This window comes from Choristoneura fumiferana, chromosome 7 (genome assembly GCF_025370935.1).
Source record: "Choristoneura fumiferana chromosome 7, NRCan_CFum_1, whole genome shotgun sequence".
NCBI classification, from domain to species: Eukaryota; Metazoa; Arthropoda; class Insecta; order Lepidoptera; family Tortricidae; genus Choristoneura; species Choristoneura fumiferana.
The window spans coordinates 19,044,210-19,065,142 of NC_133478.1; the positions used below are offsets into that span (position 1 = coordinate 19,044,210).

The 20,933-nt window shown below is 37.9% G+C and overlaps 1 protein-coding gene across 4 annotated transcripts in view; it reads right to left on the minus strand.

The window, feature by feature from the left end:
* The window catches only part of LOC141429820 (visual system homeobox 2-like), a 145,658-nt gene that overhangs the window by 46,774 nt on the left and 77,951 nt on the right, over nt 1–20,933 (minus strand). For all 4 annotated transcript variants that reach the window (XM_074090377.1, XM_074090376.1, XM_074090375.1 and 1 more), the window contains exon 5: nt 18,525–18,651. In XM_074090377.1, coding sequence (XP_073946478.1) covers nt 18,525–18,651 — 127 coding nt within the window. The remainder of the gene's footprint in view (nt 1–18,524; nt 18,652–20,933) is intronic.

Sequence of the window (20,933 nt, forward strand, 5' to 3'; positions counted from 1 at the left end):
CTCGGGTCTTGGATATTTAATATGTATTTAAGTATATATTTATCGATATAAGTAGGTAGGTATAGGTATACCGTAGGCGACAGGCTAGCAATCTGTCACTATTGTACCGTTTTTGTCAAACTTGAAACCTAAAATTGTTTAAAGTGGCTCCAAAGCGGTAACGTTTCGTGTGCTCTGCCTACCCCATTTGGGAATACCTACAGGCATGATGTTTGTGTGTGTTATATAAGTATGTTTATCCGTCACCTAGTGTCCATAGTACTTTGCTTAGTTTGGGTCTAGGTCAATTGATGTCAAGTGTTCCAAGATATTTTTTTTAAATTATAATGTATGTATTTATGTACAATACAAGTTATTTAAAGGAAGTCCTCTTAAGCAAGGTTCCAAAGATGTTATAAATCATCATCCCAGCCTAGGTATATTCCCACTGCATGCTGGACACAGGTCTCCTCACAGAATGAGAGAGCATAATGGACCGTAGTCCCACACGGCCCCGGTAATTTGACGTGACGTTTTCCTTCCTTGAACTTCGAAAAACTTACAGATGTAAGCTCGGACTTCCACCCCAACCCACCATCCTTTACTTGAAAAGCCTGGTTAGATAACCACTAGGCCACCACGACTTAACGTTATCATAAATAAGTACGAATATTTGTAGATAGACGAATCATGGTAGGTGTTAGAAATTGCTATGAAGAATAACTCTATCATTGGTATGAGTCATGAGTACAAAACGAGTACAAACAGTAGCTTACTTCTGCAATATTATAAAACAAAAGAATGCCGTTGACGGTTTAAGGTTTATTTCAGACTTAACAGTTCGAGAAATTTCCAAACATTCGGATAGTTCCAGATTTCTTTCGGCAGTCAGATGCCAGCGTTTCTTAAAACGCTAAATTGCATGATTATCCACTTGTTTATGCAAACTCCCGTCCATTAGCTCTCGAGGGAGAAGCGCAGATTCCCATCGGCTCAGCAGCATCGTTTGTCATCGGTGGGGGGTGGTGGGGATGGCTATTATCGGCTTAGTGCCGCGTCATTTGTCCGCCGGCCGGCGCGGCCGTCGGAGCTCGATCGATCACATGGCGAGCAACGACTTATTGTTGTATTCTTTTCTTTGTAGTTTTAAAGCTTCTTAGAACCCAGTACCTACTACTGGCTGTCGCAATGGCCCAAAACAATATTTTACGAAGTTAGCAATCAGGACTATGTTTACATTAACTATGTATTTGAGTATATATCTATCTATATAATTATATTTATCCGTTGCTTAGTACCCATAACACAAGCTTTGCTAAGCTTACTTTGGGACTAAGTCGATTGGTGTGAATTGTCCCGTGATATTTATTTATGATATTTATTAACTTTTTTAACTGTGAGGTCATCCGAAGACATACCAGACTCCAGGAGTCTTTCTGGGTAGGTACTTCACCGGGCCAGGTTCACTTTACGCCACTCTTGTGTCAGATTTGAAAGTAGATACTTTTTAGGATTAGGTATTAACTGAAAACTGTCAGAGGATTCAGTAAATAGGAGTGGGGGTATATTCGGATTTTAATGAACTACTACTACTATAAAGTTTATATGCATAGTATGAACGCTTTAGGATTTATTATTATTATTATTAAATTTTTCCTAGCTCAAAAATCAATGATTCAAATATGTGCCCACCCAGCGGTAACTGGTAAATACACAATTTAAGCCATATTAATACAAAGACCAAGTTTAAAGAAAAACTTTTAGTGGCAATTTCCCTAACAACCTGCGAGTACAAACCAAACCTAGAGTTGGAGTGGCACGGGAGCCGGGAGGCGGCAAGTTCGCGCAGTTAAAACTTGTGCGGGACTTTGAATTAAACTGGAGCTTTACGTAAAAGTTTAATCTATTCATACTTAAGGACAAACTGAAGCTAAGATCGAGGGCTTGCAGAAAAGCGGAGCGGAGCGGTGAGGTGTTCGACCAATCACATTACTTGCAAATCTTGAAATGCACTTGTAGCGACTCTCAGCGCCATCTAGTCGTCACACAGAACAATTGTAACATCCTGCATCGCACTATCGAAGTTTCTAAACTTCGATACATTAATTTATATCGCTCTTAATGTGGACTTCGGTCCCCAGGCATAACATCAGTCTCGAGAGAAATCTCTCTATGGTAATTTAACCTCGAATTCAAGACTCACGCATTAGACAAAACGCAACTTTCATAGACTTACAAAACAAAGACATGCAGCCTCTCTGCAAACTCTGGACCTTACCGCACTGGACCACTATAGCATGTTGCTATATCTCCATACATGGTGCCTGCACTTTCTCCACATAACGCAATTCGCGCTAGTGTTTGAAGATATATACATAACAGGGTACTTCTTCACCAGCACAGTTGACACTTTTAACTAAAAAATATTTTTACTCCACACAGGTCCAATCAGGGATAACATGTCGATAATGAATCCTTAATAATATTCTCTCGCTGCTAGTAAAATACGATATCAACAAATCGTTACTTTTATACTCTGGCCATAAATAAATACAGCCCACTAAATGAAAGCCCCACAGAATGCGGCCGCGGACGCGAGTTGCCCTAAAGTTAACAGTCGGCCCTGATTCGATGAAAGAAGCAATAAATTAAGGATAGTGTACGGAGGCGGGTCGTCGAAGACCGATCACATTAGACACGTTAACCACACAATTGAAGAACTTGTAAGGAATGTGCTGAAGCGGTAATAAAAGATCGTATCCACTTTTATTACATCGCAATAGGTTCGAAATTGAAGAATGAGGTGCCCTCTATAGCGTCGATTTTTTTTGCTCTAGTTTTATTTGGTCAATGAATCGTTTGGTATAGTTATTATTTTATAGAAGGCAAGTGCAGAAACAGAGAAGAGACATTTCTGCCCTTTTAATAAGGCAAAAGGCGGTGTCACAAGAAATAATTAGGTACTTACCTATGTTTGATTTATTTATGTATACCATCTGAAGTGGAATATATTACAAGGGTTTTGATAACTCATAAGTATTTTTTTGCTAATCTGCCTTTTTGTACAGCTGTGGGACACAAAATAAACTGGTAAAAAAAAATTAAACCCTAACATATTTGATGTACCATCTGCCAAATAAGTGGTCTATCAATTTTTGAACATATTCCTATCAAATAAATATGTCGCTGAAGTCAAACTTTTAAAGTGACAGACACGTCTATCGTCTATTGGCATTGTTGTTTTATGACATGCAAACGATTATCAACTTTAGGGTGGTAGACCACATATTTGGCTGATGGTACCTACATACCCCCTGTTTCATCATCCATTGATTAAATTTATCTGACGGATAAATGTGATGCTGTCTCTGTTTGTTTTGTTCAAATAGACGGAGACGGCATCACATTTATCTGTCAAATAAAATTAGTCAATGGGTGGTGAAACAGCCCCGTAATGTATTCCCGCTGTATCCTGCTCCTCGGCTCCCATTGTGTGGCCTCAACCGCCGTCTCCATTACGACTCCAATTCGTTTAGCCCAGCAGTGACTGCCCTCAAGGTAACTCGATTATTGTAGTGCAAGCGATTCGATGCTCCGTTTAATAAGTTTGAGTGATTTGGGGCCATCGATTAAGTTAAGTACGAATCCGATGACAATTAAGCTTTGTGGTCAAAATGTTCAATATATGAGACGAATTCTAAGAGCTTGGTAAGTAATGTAAGAAGATATACAAAGGCCGATGCGTGTTGGGTTACGCGACGTATAGAATTTCAAACCATTCCAAATGTGCTGCAAATATTCGTCGTTATAAAACTTTTGATAATTTAAAAAAATCCTGAAAAAAAAGGTTCATACCTATTTATGGCAAACGTTGGTCTGTTAAGTGAAATTATAACAAATTAAATTTTGCCAAATGAAACTATGGGAATGAAATTACTTTTGTGTTTTCACCTGTCTGTCAAATTTTATTCTACCATATTGCCTACGTGTTTACTCGTATTATGTATATAGAATCGTGCGGCCATATTAGCTTAGTATTAAAGATCTCTGAGCTACCATAGACAGACGGATGGTTGAAAGTGGTGATAAGGTTTCGTTTTTTATCTTGACTGCAGAACTCTACAAATATTATTGGAAAACACTCGCATTAACGTGTAAAAAGTAAGTATGTTTTTCATATTATACAAAAACCCTTATATTTAACAGTCATTTATCTCCCACAATCCCGTTAAACACACCAACAATGCGTCACAACAAAAGGCATTATATCATAATTTGGCCACAACAATGTATCCACCCCAAAAAACAAACTAGATAACTCGAAAAATAACATTTAATAGTGTGTCGCCCAGCGGGCGGGCGGGAATCTCACTCGTTAGCTCGTCCCGGGCTCGTGTCGTGTCCGGGGTCGGGTCGTCGGGGCACGTGGCGGGAGCACGTGCTCAGGACTCTAATCGGCAATTATAGCAAATTACGATTTTTCAGTGTCACGTATTTAAGTCGCCTGCGGTGGTTTGTCTGTCGGGATTAAAAGCAGAGGACGATGGAGAAGAGAGAATTTACTTGTAAATTAAGTGGGGGTCCATATCGGCTCGCATACTTGTTGAAAGTCCGATGAAATGTTTGTCAGAATGATCGTTTGTCATAACTTTTTTTTCTCTGAATCTAATAACTGTTCAGAATTATTATAAAACAAACATAACCTAACCTATATGACAGAATTTTAAGGTGGGAAAAAAATTATGACAAACGATGATTCGGACGAACAGTATATGAATAGCGAAAAGTATGCGAACGTGGCGCTCCCGTTAAGAAAGCTTGACTGTACACCCTTGTATAAACAGAGATTTCTTGAACCGGTGGTAGAATTTTTGACATTCGTAAGTGCGTTATAGCCTAAATCTAAAATATAAATATATATATATTTGAAATGATTTTCGTTAAAATTTAATACAGCCCTTGACACCGTGCCTAACTATATTTTAAACATTGACCAATGTATTGAAGAGCTATTTTCCAAGTCAAACTAACTAAAACACCTGCTGAGCTTCAGCTGATATTCTTGAATAATTTTAAAGATCAATTTTAATTTAAATTTAATATAGGTTCCTCATTGGTAAACATTCGTTTAGCTTCTGTAAACATAACATTCACCAGTCCGCGGAATTATCTTCTACCACTTTTGTCAATGGCGTTTGCCAGACAAAGACAAAGCATTAATCTTAAGTTATTAATCTTATTCCTGTTTTTTTTTTATAAAGATGTCTCTGAGATTTTTTCACACACCGTAATTCACAACATTAACAGATACTTGTCTCTTTTTTCTAACCCCAAATGACATCTACCTAAAAAAACACTCAAAAGAATAACAATACGCTTCATCGCACAAAAAATGTAGGGTGCACGTTGACCGCGGTCCGCGCAAATACGTTGCGCACGCGGCGGCTTAGCTTTACGCAGATAATACTCTCTACAGAGCATTTAATACTCTTGTGCTGGGCCTACTCAATGTTTGGCGAATGATCGATAGGTACTCATAATTGATTGTCGTCAACTATTTAGCAAGAAGTGTTATATATGAATAAGTTACCTAATATACATATTTGTTAATAAACTACAGTTCTCAACTCAAAACACAAAGATGCCAACAAAATCTAAGTACTTTTTTTTATTGATAACTTAACTCGCTTCTCGCTTCCAGCCAATTTTTGCCAAGTTGCCATCCAAATAATCATAACATTTTCTGTTGGACAACTGTAAATGAGATAAATACGACTAACATTTCGACTCGACGTTGTTGTCGAGTCTTCAAATTTGCACGAGACCCTCGGTGCACGAGTCCAACTACCATTTAAAGCCAGTTTTTTGAAGATGTGTGGGAACGTGACCAAATTAAAGTTGGTAGAATTCATATCATGCAGAATCGTGAATATGAACAAACAATAATGTCATCAACATAGAATAATGCGTGTTGTGTTGTGTGAATGGCAAGTCGTGTCTCCGCTCCCCTCGTAACGATGCTTCACTATTAATATTTATTACTAAGTATTCGCTCGCTAATCGAATCTTAAACGCATTTCCTTTTAAAACTTCTAATTCGATTTGAAGACGTGACTGCATAAAACTTTAACGTTTTAACTGTCATGTTGTTTTTATATTGAGATTTATTATAGGGTACATTCAAAAATACTGCAACACTTGACTGGATAAACGTAACGAGTACAAATAAATTCATTCAATACATCGCACGTTTAAAATTAAAGTGAAACAATTTATATTTTTGGACGACCAGATGGCCTAGTGGTTAGAGAACCTGACTACGAAGCTTGAGGTCCCGGGTTCGATTCCCGTGTCGGGGCAGATATTTGTATGAAAAATACGAATATTTGTTCTCGGGTCTTGGGTGTTTAATATGTATTTAAGTATGTATCTATCTATATAATTATAATTATCCGTTGCTTAGTACCCATAACACAAGCTTTGCTAAGCTTACTTTGGGACTAGGTCAATTGGTGTGAATTGTTCCTTGATATTTATTTATTATTATTTATATATTCAAAATGAACTTTAAGTAAAACACAATCTGGTCGAATCAATTCGTGACATTTTACAAATTAAAGAAAAAGAAAAAAGGAAATCAAGACAAATTTTGTCACGAAATGGTCCCAACTCAGCATGATGTCAACCTTGCGGCCGACGCTGGTCTTCCGTTTCATTCTAAACTACTAAACTAGCGAAATGTATTACATACCAGTACTTTCGTCAGTCCTTACAATAGAGTCAGAGTTTCAAACTGGTATTAGGTACCGGTATTATATTGATATTTAATTCAAGAAACTAAAATAATTTCTTTGCTCACCCGCGACCTTTGAAATTATTTTATTGATATGGACCTCCGCAAAGTAACACCTGATTCAATCAATTATCTAATTCAAGCCCTAGATCCAGAGTTTAAAATTCTACTGGTTTATACGCTTTTAAAATCGGGCTCTATCGTCGCTCCTTTCTATTGTGAAAGTTTGCTGGAAGAGACCGCTCTGATGTGATAAGGCCACCTATTTCTTATCCCGGATTTTTTTCTCTGTATACCTCTGTTACATATGTGAAAAGTTAACTTTCACGTCTATTCTGAATTAGCTTGACACCGAAAAGCCTTATTTTAAGCTCTATGATCTTAAAAGTAATAAATACATGTCATTTAATAGATTGTGCTTCATGAGTTTTACGGGCAAATCTAATTTAATAAAATAATGACGGGTTCAGACTTTCCCATCAAGTCCTTCGGCAGTGTAATCGGGGCATTAGCGCAGTGTAATCGAGCCATTAGCGCGTGTGGGGGAAGGGACACTCCAATATTAATTTTGTGACAATGGAACACAAAATGCGATATCATTACGATGAATAAATTTAAGGATAGGATCTGTAGTTGCCTGTTTAATCTTTGTGGCTTAACTATTCGTCTTTTGATTTTTAAAATAAGATACGGATGTAAAGGTAAACAATGTACAAAGATGCTCATGTCTTTAATAGATCTCAACCAACCAGTCAACCTGTGAGTAATTAACTAGTACGATTTTTAAAATAGATAAGATTGATTAATTTAAAAGCTATTAAAATGCCTTTTACTCATAAACAAATACAAAACCTTGTCTAGCTAAATATGTGTTTTTTGGGATGTAATGTAACTGATTATTCAATAAATTAAAAAGCAAAAGATAAATAAAGTAAAACAATGCACGGAATGGTTTGAGGCGAACGTTTTAGACGTTCAAGAATCGGTAAATGCAAAATCTAATCTCGAAACACGTGCATGTTATTTTAAACGTTTCATGTCTTTGGAACAAGCTTCTTAACTTACCCATATTATAATGACAAACCTTTTAGAGCTACTTAACATTTAACCAACAAAACATTTAAATTAATAGCTTGCGATGAAAGTGCACCAAAACATTAACTTACAAACAAATAGTTTTAAGCGAACACCAGTTCATAATGACGGGAGTCGCATGCGCCGAGGGCGTGTTTACCATGATACATCAACCCATGGACACATCAAAAACACCCTTATGTATACGAAATAGAAGATACACCAGTCGCAATAATAACATTGTTGGATGACCATGAGGATTGCTTTCCAAACAAGGGATGTCCAACTTTGTAATATCAGAGATAAAGGTTTTTATTAAAGTATTTTGTAATGTGGTTCGAAGGATAATTTATAGTTTGTCTGATAAATTGATTATTGCAGTAGGGCCTAAATTGATTACAGCAGTAGGGCATAAATCAGAGGTAATGAGGTTAGTCGGTTCACTTGTGGTTCTGATGCGATTGTTTTTAATGTTTTATTCGCTTTTATGTTGCTGGGGACGTTGGTTTGTTTTAATATTGTCAGGAGGTAATTTAATTTGGTGGACTATTACTTTGGGGTAGTTAAATGGGATATTTTGTCTTTTTGGGGAATAATAGGAAGCTAGTAATTGAATAAAACGATCAATCAATCGTTCATAGACTGGCCGGTTATATATTCTTCGGTAGAGAATTAATAACGGACGAAATTCTCGAAATAGCCACAGAATTATGAAATTTTAATTGTGGTGGCCTAGTAGTTTAACCAACGGCCTCTCAAGCAGAGGATTGTGGGTTCAAATACAGGCTCACATTTCTAAGTTTTTCGAAGTTAGCAGGAACAATTAAATAGTCTAGTTCCTAGTTTGCATTGAGCCCGCTGGGATTCTGAGAGCAGGCCTGTGTCCAGCAGCGGGACGTATATGAGATGGGATGAGAGAATGAGATCTACCATAAGCTAATTTACTAACAAAGAAGTAAATTTTCTCCACAGCTGTATCACCGATGCTACTAAACACTTGCAATAACAGTATAATCCGGCGACAGCCTGCCCTCATCAAAACCAATTTTCTAATTCTCATCCTACAGTTACACAGTGAAGTGGCGACATAAGGCGTTTTAATTTCCCGGGGCCCACTCGTGGGACAATGGGGATTATCCGGGCCCCACCGACGGGCACCAGCGGAATGTGTGGGGTGTTTGAGGTATTTGGAGCTCAGGGTAATTGAATTTTAAGAATGATGAATGGATTATTGTCTGTTTAAATGTGGCATTCGGATGAGAGATGCAAATACATAGATATTAATTTGAGAGATATATAGCTGTTGTGTCTTTCACGTTATATTTGATAGGCAATTATGTGTCTTTGAGAGCGCTATGACTGTTGAAAAAGTGTATCTTTTCTTTCAAAATGTATTTGATTTTTTCATACAAAATTTTATGACTCGGTTCACTCAGTCAATGGACTCAGTTTTTTTGACGCCCATACTGAGTGTACGAAAAAAACTTCACAAAACTGTGATTACTGTTTGGCTAATTTTTTTACAGTTCTTACATAATTATTTATTAATACCAAGTTCCTCGGAGAATGCTCTAACAATTTCGACGAATTTGGTATGTCGGGGGTTTCGGGAGCGTGTATCTCTGGGAAATAGGCATAATTATTTTCTTTCCGAAAGCGCTTTACTATAAAAAAACGTGATCTGTGAAAGAGCCCTTTAATTGCAGCCTATCTAATATAAGGCTCCGTTTCCACCAGAGATGTGTGAGGTTGTGCTGCGAAGAATGTGATTTCATAAACCTATAAGGATTTTTTAGAACATAACAATAATAACTAGGAAATAATTGGTATTGCTTTCCTCGATTATGTGATATTTTATTATGACATGAAAGTATTTATTGAAATTAATAATAAATATTATTGTAATTGTTTTTATTAATTCTTTGACATGTTTATGTAATTTTAGCTTCACATTTAGTTTAAGGACGATAAATTTTGCATGCTTTAAAATAGCTAAGTGTGTGTTATATAATACTAATAACTAACATCAATGTAATCCCACGCTTAATGCAAATAAATTCAATTTCATTTCATTTTCAATAGAAACGCTTCATTTATCGCCTCGCTCCGCTCAGCTGTTTCCACCAGATGTGCTGTGCGAGGATAGGTAAGTGAAGTGTTTCTATTGGTTCATGAAAAACACATTCCTCACAACACATCCTCAACGAATAAACGTTTATATTTCGAAGCTTAAGCCAGAAAATGGCGCATATGTTTGTCGCTAAGGCGAGCGGTCAGTATAGTGTGTTCCAATTATTCGACACGACCCGCCAGCCAGGGCTGTGCTGTCACCTGTAATTGCCCGGCCGGTGTTGGCACGTCAGCTGATTTGCGGTCCCTCCCCCAAAGAGGGAGAGAGGCGATTGCGTTTTGTCAACATGGGATGCTCTACAAATTCAAATTTTTATGGAGCTTTACCTATGTTAAAATTATACCTGAGAACGTTGTTGAATGGCACCTTATCCCACCAATATTATAAATTCAAAAGCTTCTAAGTCTGTTTGTTTATTTATTACCTTTTCATGTCTAAGCCGTTAAACTGATAAGTAGACGAATTTCAAAGACATACCTATAGGATAGTTTTTATCCCGGAAAATTGTATGATTCCCACGGGATAGATAAATGAATTATATACGGGTCGCGGACAACAGCTAGTTTAAAAAAAAGTATAATCGCCTAACAAAAATTTCATAATGTTAATAATTGCCAATAGATGTCGCTGTAATGTCAATTCAGTAGTAAGTTTACCAATCCGTTCGAGAGATGGCGCCAGCCGGCACGGACGAAAGTAATTAAGTCGGGGTTCGAACGGCGCGGGTGGCCACAACTCACGTGAGACAAACCATAACAGGCTTAAATGTTTGACGTGAAATGTATCTACTCGTAATTTAAATCATGAAATGTATGATTCAGTAGTTTAACTGCCCAATTTGCTGTTCCTACTAACTGCTAAATCACCTGTGACCCAAAAATTCAATAATATATCAAAAATCAAAACTTTATTCTGTAAGTAGGTCGCTACATTTTACATGTCGCTTTTTTGTACTCCTAGCGCTTAAGACAATACCATCATCGCCAAAAAGAATGCGCCGCCGTGGCAGTAGGTAAGTAATTTGCAAAACAAAAATTACAAATAAATGGAACAAGAATATAGGGGTCCTTTGGTTAACTAAGTATCTAACTCTAAGGGGCTGTTTCACCATCCATTGATTAGTGTTAACTGACGGTTAAATGTGATGCCGTCTCTATTTGTTTTGTTCGAATAGACGGAGAAGGCATCACATTTAACCGTCAGTTATAATCAATGGATGGTGAAACAGCCCCTAAACATCATAAGAGAGAAGAAATCAACCAAACATGAGTGAAGCTTTTACCGTAAAAAAAAACTAATTGGAGTCAAGTCTTTATACTGCAACTCCATGAAAACACCCTACAGCTTTTTTTTTCTAGCGATTTATTATATTAAAAATGCTTTGTATGTGGATACCTTTGCATGCACACGCCGTGCCGGAAATCTGTAGGAAACATGGGAGCCGGAAACAGTTCCGGCTCCCATGATTTCCATCTAGATTTTAGATTTTCCTAAATACCACTAGCAAATTCAACTCAACCAAAACAAAATCCACCTGATGGTTGCGAACAACCTTACCAAATTTGCAATTACGCGAGCCATGGGAACTCCAACCCCCCTACGGGTGGGGGTGACGTGTGCAAATGAAGACGGACGTACTTACAGATTCGCAGTTTCGTTGCGTTGTTATTAGGCGGTCGATACTGGGTGCCGCGTTTAATTACGGACAAGCTTTGCAGGGAATCAAAATGACCTTTTTTCGCGGAATCTTCTCTGTGCCGTTGGTAGGGATTGAGTTTTTAGAGGTGTGCAGCTGGATCGATTGCTAAATTGGAATTGAAAGTTATTGTTGGTTGTATATATAGTATCTTTATCAATCTCTTATCCATGGTAAAATAAGGAAGATACTTACGCTAAAAATGCAAATCAATGTCTCATTAAACTAATGAGGTGAGCAAATTAGAAAATGTAACTTGCTATTTTTCTGCCAATACTAGACAAAACCTGGACAAAACAGTGTTCCACGTTCAGACAGAACTGTCAAAACTGAGTTTTTAAGTTATTGTCATGATCATGAATACTCACACAAACTTATGTAATATAAAATCGCCTCCTCACAAAAATCGCGCGAAAATCTAATTCTTTCTTTCTTTCAAAATGTTACAATGTTGGACTTATGCAGTTATAGGTAACGTCGATAGTAAGTAGTGACGATCTAGATTCGGGCTTAATTATTTTAATTGTTTATAGAATAGTTCAAATATACTTATCGAATGCTATGCTTCTTGGTTGAAAGGTTTACTAAAGAGAAAGTAAACAACCGTCATTTTGTTGTATTGAGGTTTTCAAGTAGAAGAGTATAGGTATGTATTTAGGAAAAAATGGATCTAACAGTAATTACCTTTTTCTTCCATTTTAATATTTATTGCGTAGCTTCGTTCAATTTAGTTGGAATCTGATTTATGATTGCCCCCGAAAAATAAGTTTAGCCTTGAATACATTTGAGATTAATAAAAATTCAAGCAAATGATAAGTTAAAAGCATCCAATTTTCTAAATTTTTTTTAGCTTTCTTGGCTAGGTATTCCTTTTCAATAGACGATTTATTGCTACAATTTATTATAAAACAAAATAAAGGCAACTAAAACTACATAGAAACTAAAATTATAAATAAAAAAGTCGCCCAAAATCACTGCCAGGTGGTAAGGTGCCCAGAAGGCTGGCAGCATTACCACGCTGTATGGCAATGCTTAATCTTTGTGCTAAGAAAAAGCCAGCCCTCTGGTCACCCGAAGCCGTAATTAATTTCGACGACAATGATTTATAAATATTGCTACAATGGTAATTTACATATTAAATAGTTAGGTAGGCGTGTACAGTTTTACTTGCTGATGGAGTACCTAACAGATTGAATAAATAGAATCAACAGAAGATACATAGGCACCATGGGCATTAAAGTCCGTCATACCACGATGAGCTGAAGCTAGCCCGTTTAGAATATTGATAACATCATCTTATTTTTACAATTTAACCGTATTTAATTCAAAAATAGTATCTAACGTAATAATACTTTCGTCCGTCTAAGTTTTAAATATAGTCCTATTTTATTTACTACCTATTTTGATGAACCCCTTTTCCTAGATCATTAGCCCTAAATCCCATCTCAGGCCCGTTGGTTGCCGGCTTCCCCGATGAAGGCGCGTAATTGGCGCGAAACGCGATCAGCAGCATCGGCTGCATCGAACTTGTGCAGCGAGCTGTCAAATGCATCTTACTTTCTACTATATGGTTTATAAGAATTCTTTTTTCATAAGGTTGTTAAGTAGCTTGTTTGATAACTTGATGAGTTGAATAAAGGACTTCTACAAACCGCCAAAGGAAGGTGCACAGTGTGGTAAAAAAAGCCAGAGGCTATTTAAAACTGGACTTTGGTAGTATTTTAATTGAGCTTCTTTCGTAAGACTTACCTACGAGTACTTTAACACGTTCGTAGTGTAAATGTTGAACTGTTACAACAATTGAATTTTTACACTTCTTTATTATTTATGTTTATAGCTATTTACTCAAATCAAATGTGTCGATATACTGGTAGCTTATTAGCTGGTAGTAAGTTAGGTTACCAACAGGCACATACAGGTATATCACAGTAGATTTATCCCGGAGATACACCAGGACTGTGCTGATATCAGGGCGGTTATTAGCAGCGGATCGGTATCGGCGCGTAATTGGCGGGAAATGCGATCGCCGGCACCGCGCGGCTCGGGTTGCTTGTACCTTTATTTGGTTTGGATGCAATGCAGGCGGAAAAATAAATAAGTAGCACAGGCTATGAATATATATGACTATTTTCTGTTACTGGTTGTAAAGAAGAAAGAACTTGTAAGTATTTTACTTCAATCGATCGTCAACCATTTTTTTTATAATTTGATACAGACATAATCCGGTAAGATCGGTTAGCTGAAAAATAAATAAGCTTGAGGACTCGGGTTCGATCCCCAATCGAGGCAGATATTTGTATGAAAAATATGATTTTTTACTCTCTAATCTTGGGTATGTAGGATTTATTAAGTTACCTACATATGTTTATCCGTTCTGGGACTAGGTGAGTGGGTGTTAATTATTCCGTGATATTCAAATATTTTGTATTGTACTGTATTTTTATTGATCTCGATGTAAAAAAATATGATATCATTAATAATAATAATAAATTCTACGCGAGCTAGAACATGATACCTTTAAAATGAGCTCCGGATATTTCAGCACATCTCTACCAGTGCCATGACCATGCTCATGATTATACACCGTCAAAACTGTTAATAATTATCATTAACAATTAATAATTATTGTTTTTAGCGACGGAATAGAAATTTCAAAGTTTAAACAATCATTTAAAATGCTGGACGTCGCGGCGCCGACGGGCGTGAGCGCGACGCCAGACGCACCCGCGCTGGTCACCCTACACCTTACACGTAACACAATGACAAATCAAAACAAGCGCTAACAAATATCGACGCAAAGGTACAACGTGATAACCTCTACACAGCCGTAACAAATAACACCTACAGTCCACACAGGCGCGTGTAACCCACGACACGGAAACAAACGCAAAAAGACAAACTGAGCCAAGACAACAGCCGCCATGCCGCTAAGAAGGGCGGAGCTAATAAAACAACTCCACTACAGTCCAACGCGGCAAGAGACCCAAACGGACTGGGAGAAAACAAACCTTATGCAAAGTAGCCAGGTGTGAAACTCGAGTGGCGGCTGGGCAGAGTTAGTGCGTTTGGGCACGGAGGGGGGGAGGCGAAGTGGCCAATCAGCGGCCGGTTGCTATGGCGACGCGTCGCCCGCGCCGACAGATGGCGCTGCCCGGCCCAGATATAATTAATTCCCCGACTGTATTGAACATTTCAATCTAGCCAGACGGCTTTGTCCGCCAGTTAATTGATTCGGCTGTCTCAAATTGTATGTATAAATGGGTATTTACCGATAAATCGGGGAGGTAATCTGTAATCGATTGTCTGCTGCTTCAGAGCGCCGGCTATTTGGGAGGAAGGTTCTAGTCACTTCAGCCTTTAGTGATTCTATGTGCTCAACGAACTTGAAATTGATTAATATACCTATCAATATCATTTCTAAATGTTGTCGGCTCCGAGTGCTGGTCAGGAGTAGCCATCATATATTTTAAGTTATTAGCATATTGGTGACAGCAGAGTGTCACTTATTGGGCAATAACATGACACACACTTGGACATCTTATCCCGAGTGGAACTGGTGCGGAAATGCATGATCGTTTATACATGTTATTAAATAGATACCTAAGCTACCTACAATATCAGAAAAAAATACGTTTTGTGAAACAACCTCTCGCGCACCCTTCCCGTCTCCGAGCAACGATACTTGATTGCATAATGATCTATTTATTGCGGCTCGCACTGCACTGCCCCGGTTCAGGGAAACCTAATCCCCAGTCAGCCATTATACCGAAAATTCAACCATCATTCATAACCCGCAGAACAACGGAAAACCAACTTTACACGAAACAGGATAGGCTACGTTTCGTACGGGGATGTTTCCTTTTTGAGAAAATTAAGTGGCAATAAGCTTTAGGCGGTGAGATTAGGGTGTATTTTGGTTTGTTTGCGTTTGGAATGAAATTTTCATAAATGTGCGGCGTCGGGGGGCGGTGGGGAAGGGGGTTTTCCCGCGGGGGGAGCTCCTTGAGCGGTGTGTGGCTGACGGGACCAGCACCAACACTAATTAAAATAGTATTTACAAGAATAAGCGAGGTAGTTAGGAAATGTTGTTAAACACTTCTAAATTTGTTCAGATTATGGGCCTACTTACTCTGATAATTAAATGATATTACAATATATGATTGTGACAGATATCTGTGATGTTATCTTTGTTTATCTTCGTCGAATAAACAGAGGCGGCAGCAGAGCTATCCATCACAAAACATATTGGAAATTTATTAGATAACGGTGAAGTAGGCGTGTTGGATTTTTTAAACCCAAAGTAAAGCGTGTTGGTTTAAGTAGTAAACGTTGCCAATATCGTAAGATCCATTTGACTACTTTTACTTTTGCGTTACGTTCTAAATTCGTTTGTAATTAACGAGCCAATCGATAGCAAGGTTTTAAACGTCAGACGGACCTCACGTCTTCTAACGCTATTTAGCGACCAGTCAGAAACCAGGTGTTTGATACCAGTTGTCCAGAGGCAGTTCGAGACCATATTGTCCATCATTACTCATTATCGTTTTCACCACTTTTTTATGTTAGGTACAGAGTATACCGGGTGTGGCTTGTAATACGAGCAAAAAATTAAAACGTTGATCGTCCTCGTCAAACTGAACAACATTAGTACAGCAACTTTTAAAAATAATGGAGTCTTTGAATTTTCCTTTTTTCATACAAATTAAATACTGCTATCAATGTACGCCATCTCAGATCACAACCGACGTCGCCTGTCACGCTACAAACATCAAGCATTTTGCTTTACATTGCTTCTTCGAATAAACTTTAAAGTGTAATAAAAATTTTGAAAGTTGCCGAACTAATGATGTTCAGTTTGAGGAGTATGATCTATGTTTTAATTATTACCTCATATTACAGGCCACACCCGGTATAAGACGAAGGTAGAAGACTCTTGTTGATGCTAAACAGTTAGGTACTGCAACCGCAAACTATTGCCCTGATTAATTAACTATTTCAGTTCCTAAGATTAAATACAGCAAACCCTCTTCAGCTTATTCTAAAGCCATCGACAACTTAATGCGAACAATGCAATCAATCAAAGCTCGCAAAACGCTTCCTTCCGCGAAGCGCGAGCAAAGTATCCCATTGCACGGTGTCGGGTGACCTTACAACGAAACACAATGACTGCGCTTTACTTTATTTTGACTACTTAGTCGAATACAGGGTGTGACTATAACCTTCATAAGGATATGAAAGCTTCCATGATTCTATGATGGAATGAATGAACCATCATAACGTTTTTCCGAAAGTCATAATTTTTAGAAATTGTGGCCATTTTTAAAGATTGTTGACCACTATTTAGCAGGTTTAGCATTATGTTTTTTGACATTACCTATCAATGGTCATTGATTGATACCAGGAGCGGACATTGTCGTCATTGTTATTGAAATAATTATCATGAAAGAAGAAATACACGTTGATTTTCTTACATAATCGATAAGCCAAAGGCTAACTAGAATACACGGAAGCTCAAAGTTCAATCTTACAGACTGGCTAAAACCAAAAAGTCGTTTCCAGGTAATTGCATACCTACTCGTATGTTCTGTACTTAACAAGATTTATATTATTAAACTACCTAATATTATCTCATGGATAGGGATGTTTGGAAGTAATTCCGATCCTGTGTGTGTTAAAAAATGGAGATGTGTGTTAAATAAAATTGATGATCTGTTTTGAAAAAAAAAACCTCGTCGACTTTCTTCCCGGATTCTCCTCAACAGAGGTTTTTACGAATCGGGTGTAGATTTTTTGACATAACTGCTTGTTATAGCCTAAATTGAACAAAAATATCTTGACTTCGACTTTGGGGGAGGCCTGTCTTGAACGTCCCTCGGCTAACGATGACCTCATCCCGTTTGTGTTCCGGTCTTAATTTATTTTAAAAAAAGTAACTGCTAAATCCATGCTCGTATTGCATGGGCACCCTACACACCGAAGGCGGCAGTGGGCCGTTCGTTGGCGAAACAAAACCACGCGTCTACTGGCAGCACAAAAACCGTCAAGTATTGCCAGCACAAAAAACGCGGCGTCGAATTACCGCCGTTTAGTCGATCGGCAATTGACGTGCTAATTCGATTATTCCTTTGTTGGCAGCAAATTCACCGAGACAGCGGTTCTGAGACAGCTTTAATGCGGATTTTTGGATAGTTTAAGATTTTAAATGGGATAAATCAGCTAGGTGACTTTCTAAGAAGCTCATGGACGCTTAACATGTTGGTGATAATTTATATTGGCTGTAATGGCAAACTTCGTCATTTTACAGAAACGTTTATAATTTAACTAATAGTTAATCTTAAAGTGTTTATTCCATAAAACAGATTGAAAATTGCACATACATACAAACTGGATTCAGTTAATTGTACATTAAACATTTTGCTATCGTACTAACTAAGATTAACCTAGGTGATGTCGCTTAACAGAGTCCAAGGGTTGTCTTTTGATGCTGAAAGTTTAATGAAATAAGAAATATTCTGTTTGAATTTAGCAGTTCCACTCATCCTTTATTATCTGAATAGCTAAGGATAAGAACGCTCCAGTGTTCCCTGGCGTTACAATTTGAAGCCACGTCTTCGTTTTATCATCAGCCGTGATTGTAGTCAAACGAAAGCTTACTTTGCATTAATAAAAAACTTACACTAAACATACTTAAATTTTGACCGTTATGGAACGTAAAATAAACGTGCTCAACTCTATAGCCACTGGATCGTTTCCGAACCTCTGTATATCATCTCCAAGCCTTCTATTCATCGCTGTAACGCTGTTCTCATCCACGGCTCGTCAGTACGAGTATCAAAGCGGTTGGCACTAACCTGGATTCTGTCCTCGGGCAGGTCTGTCTTGAGGGAGAGCATCTCTCGCGCGTACACGTCCGGGTAGTGTGCGTCTTTGAACGCCTTCTCCAGCTCGTCCAGTTGATATGATGTGAAGATCGTGCGGCTGAGAGGGAAACAATATAAGCTTCAGTTATCAGAGTGAGAGAAAGCTACATGCGTTAGTGGGTTTGCGTTAGAGTGGCAGACAGTAACACTCACCCGTCATCAGTGTTACCTACTATTACTATGCTCGAGAGGTGTTCCATACATCTATGTTACACATAGATCTATCGCTCTATCGCTGCGATAGACCGAGTTCGCAAGTCGCTCTAGGTACAGTCGAACGAACTGATTCTTGTAACCAAGGTGGAACCTTTTAATAATCAATTTCACTATGATTTCCTTGACACGAACTGATTAAACCTGGTGGAACCTTAGACAATTTCACTATGATTCCTGAATATACATTAGCCAAAGCGCTGGTAAATCGTGGTTTTGAACATGAGTTTCCTATCAGCCAAATAAGTGGTCTATCAATTTTAAAACAAGTTCCTATTAAATGACTATGTCGCTAAAGTCGAACTTTCAAGTTGACAGACACGTCTATTGGCATTATTGTTTTGTGACATGCAAACGGTTATCAACTTTAGGGTGGTAGACCATATATGTGGCCATATATATGGTAAGTACATGATTCAATTTGTTTGACTGGCCGATCCGATTTCTATAATCCGATGTCACCGAGTTTCTGGGTTCTATAACTACATTCAGACCATAGTTTTATGGATTGGATCGGGAGTAATGTGGAACCGCTCTTATACCACTGACGCTTGATTCGTTAATCTATCTAAAACTGCATTGGGTGAGAAGCTAGAAACAGTGCGCGAGCTGGTACATTAAATTGTAGCTGTACACAATTTCGAGCACCCAATAAATAGCATTAAACCGTATACGCTGAAACCGAAATCTATCATTGTCAGTGTTGAATATGTTGGGTTGTTTCGTTTAGCGGAGAAATGTAGAATTTACTAAATTATATCAATACCTGGGTGACCGAGCTTTGCTCGGGCTAAAACTCGATAGTAAGCATTTTCCCAGAGAAAAGACCAAGCTAGATCGATTTGTCATCCCCGAAAACCCCCACATACCTAATTTCATCGAAATCGTTGGAGCCTTCTGATTCAGAATTGCTCGTTTAAGGGGATCCCATGCCGCAATGACCTTCGATCTGAATTCCTTAGTTTTCTAATGATTTTTGTAGCTTATTATATTAACAACAATGGCTTTAAGCAATATAGTATCCCATATTTACTTCTAAGTTCATTGTTTTCGAGATATTTGGCATCAAAGTTGAACAATTTTAGGCCAAAAAACTGTTTTTCTGGCCATAACTTTTGTGTTAATTAGTTTTAAATGAAAACCCTCGATCAGTTTCTAGAGACGTCAAAGACGAACCCAAATAAGTAGATTTCGTATATGTTAGATCTTTCACGTCAATAGAGATACGAAATAAGTGTTTTTTCAGACAATGTTTTAAAAAATCATACAAAATAAAGTATTAATTTTTTTCAAAATCCGGTAGACAAAAATGGAGATAAAAGATTGGAGAACCGATAGCCGTTTGACTTATAATTCTATCTGTAGTGCAGAAGGAGATACGATTCAAAACTTGTCAAAAATCGATGAAAACCTCGGGTAGCCCCTTAAAGGTATTAGATAGATTGACTTAAACCCATGTTATATTGTCACATAAACCGGGAGAGACGGGATATCCGATGTGATTAGTTGGATTCACAAGTAAATTTCTCTCTAGTTATGCTTGAAATATTCGATCGAGGTGAAATGCGATTCGGTGAATTTATGCTTTTGAGGTAGGAGAACTAACAATTAATGGAAACATTTTTTCAATAATCTAAAACATAAATTAAATGTACAAAAACATAACTTTACTGACTTTAAAGGAGCGGCCATACCGCTGCTTAAAAAACAGCGACGGTACGGAATCGCAGTGACGCATCGTATGCGCACCGTTTTTTTTATGCTTTCCACACCGGTGCTTAAAATACGCCAACGGTGCGGAGTCGCAATGACGTGCCGTAAACGTCACGACTTCCCTTCGGAAAGATCCCTTGTAATTCAATTCAATGTACATTTTTGTTTGTAATCTGTCATTTGATTACAATAGCAACAAAACTTTAATTCGGTAAAGACCTGAAGTTTACGACACGTCACTGCGATTCCGTATTTTAAGCAGCGGTGTGGAGAGCGATAAATACGGTGCGATTCCGTGCCGTCACCGTTTTTTAAGCAGCGGTTTGGTCGCACCTTAACTCAACGTTATTTTACGGGAAAGAAAACTTCTGTTTCTTATTTTAATTTAGGGCCGTTACAGACGAACGCGTTCCA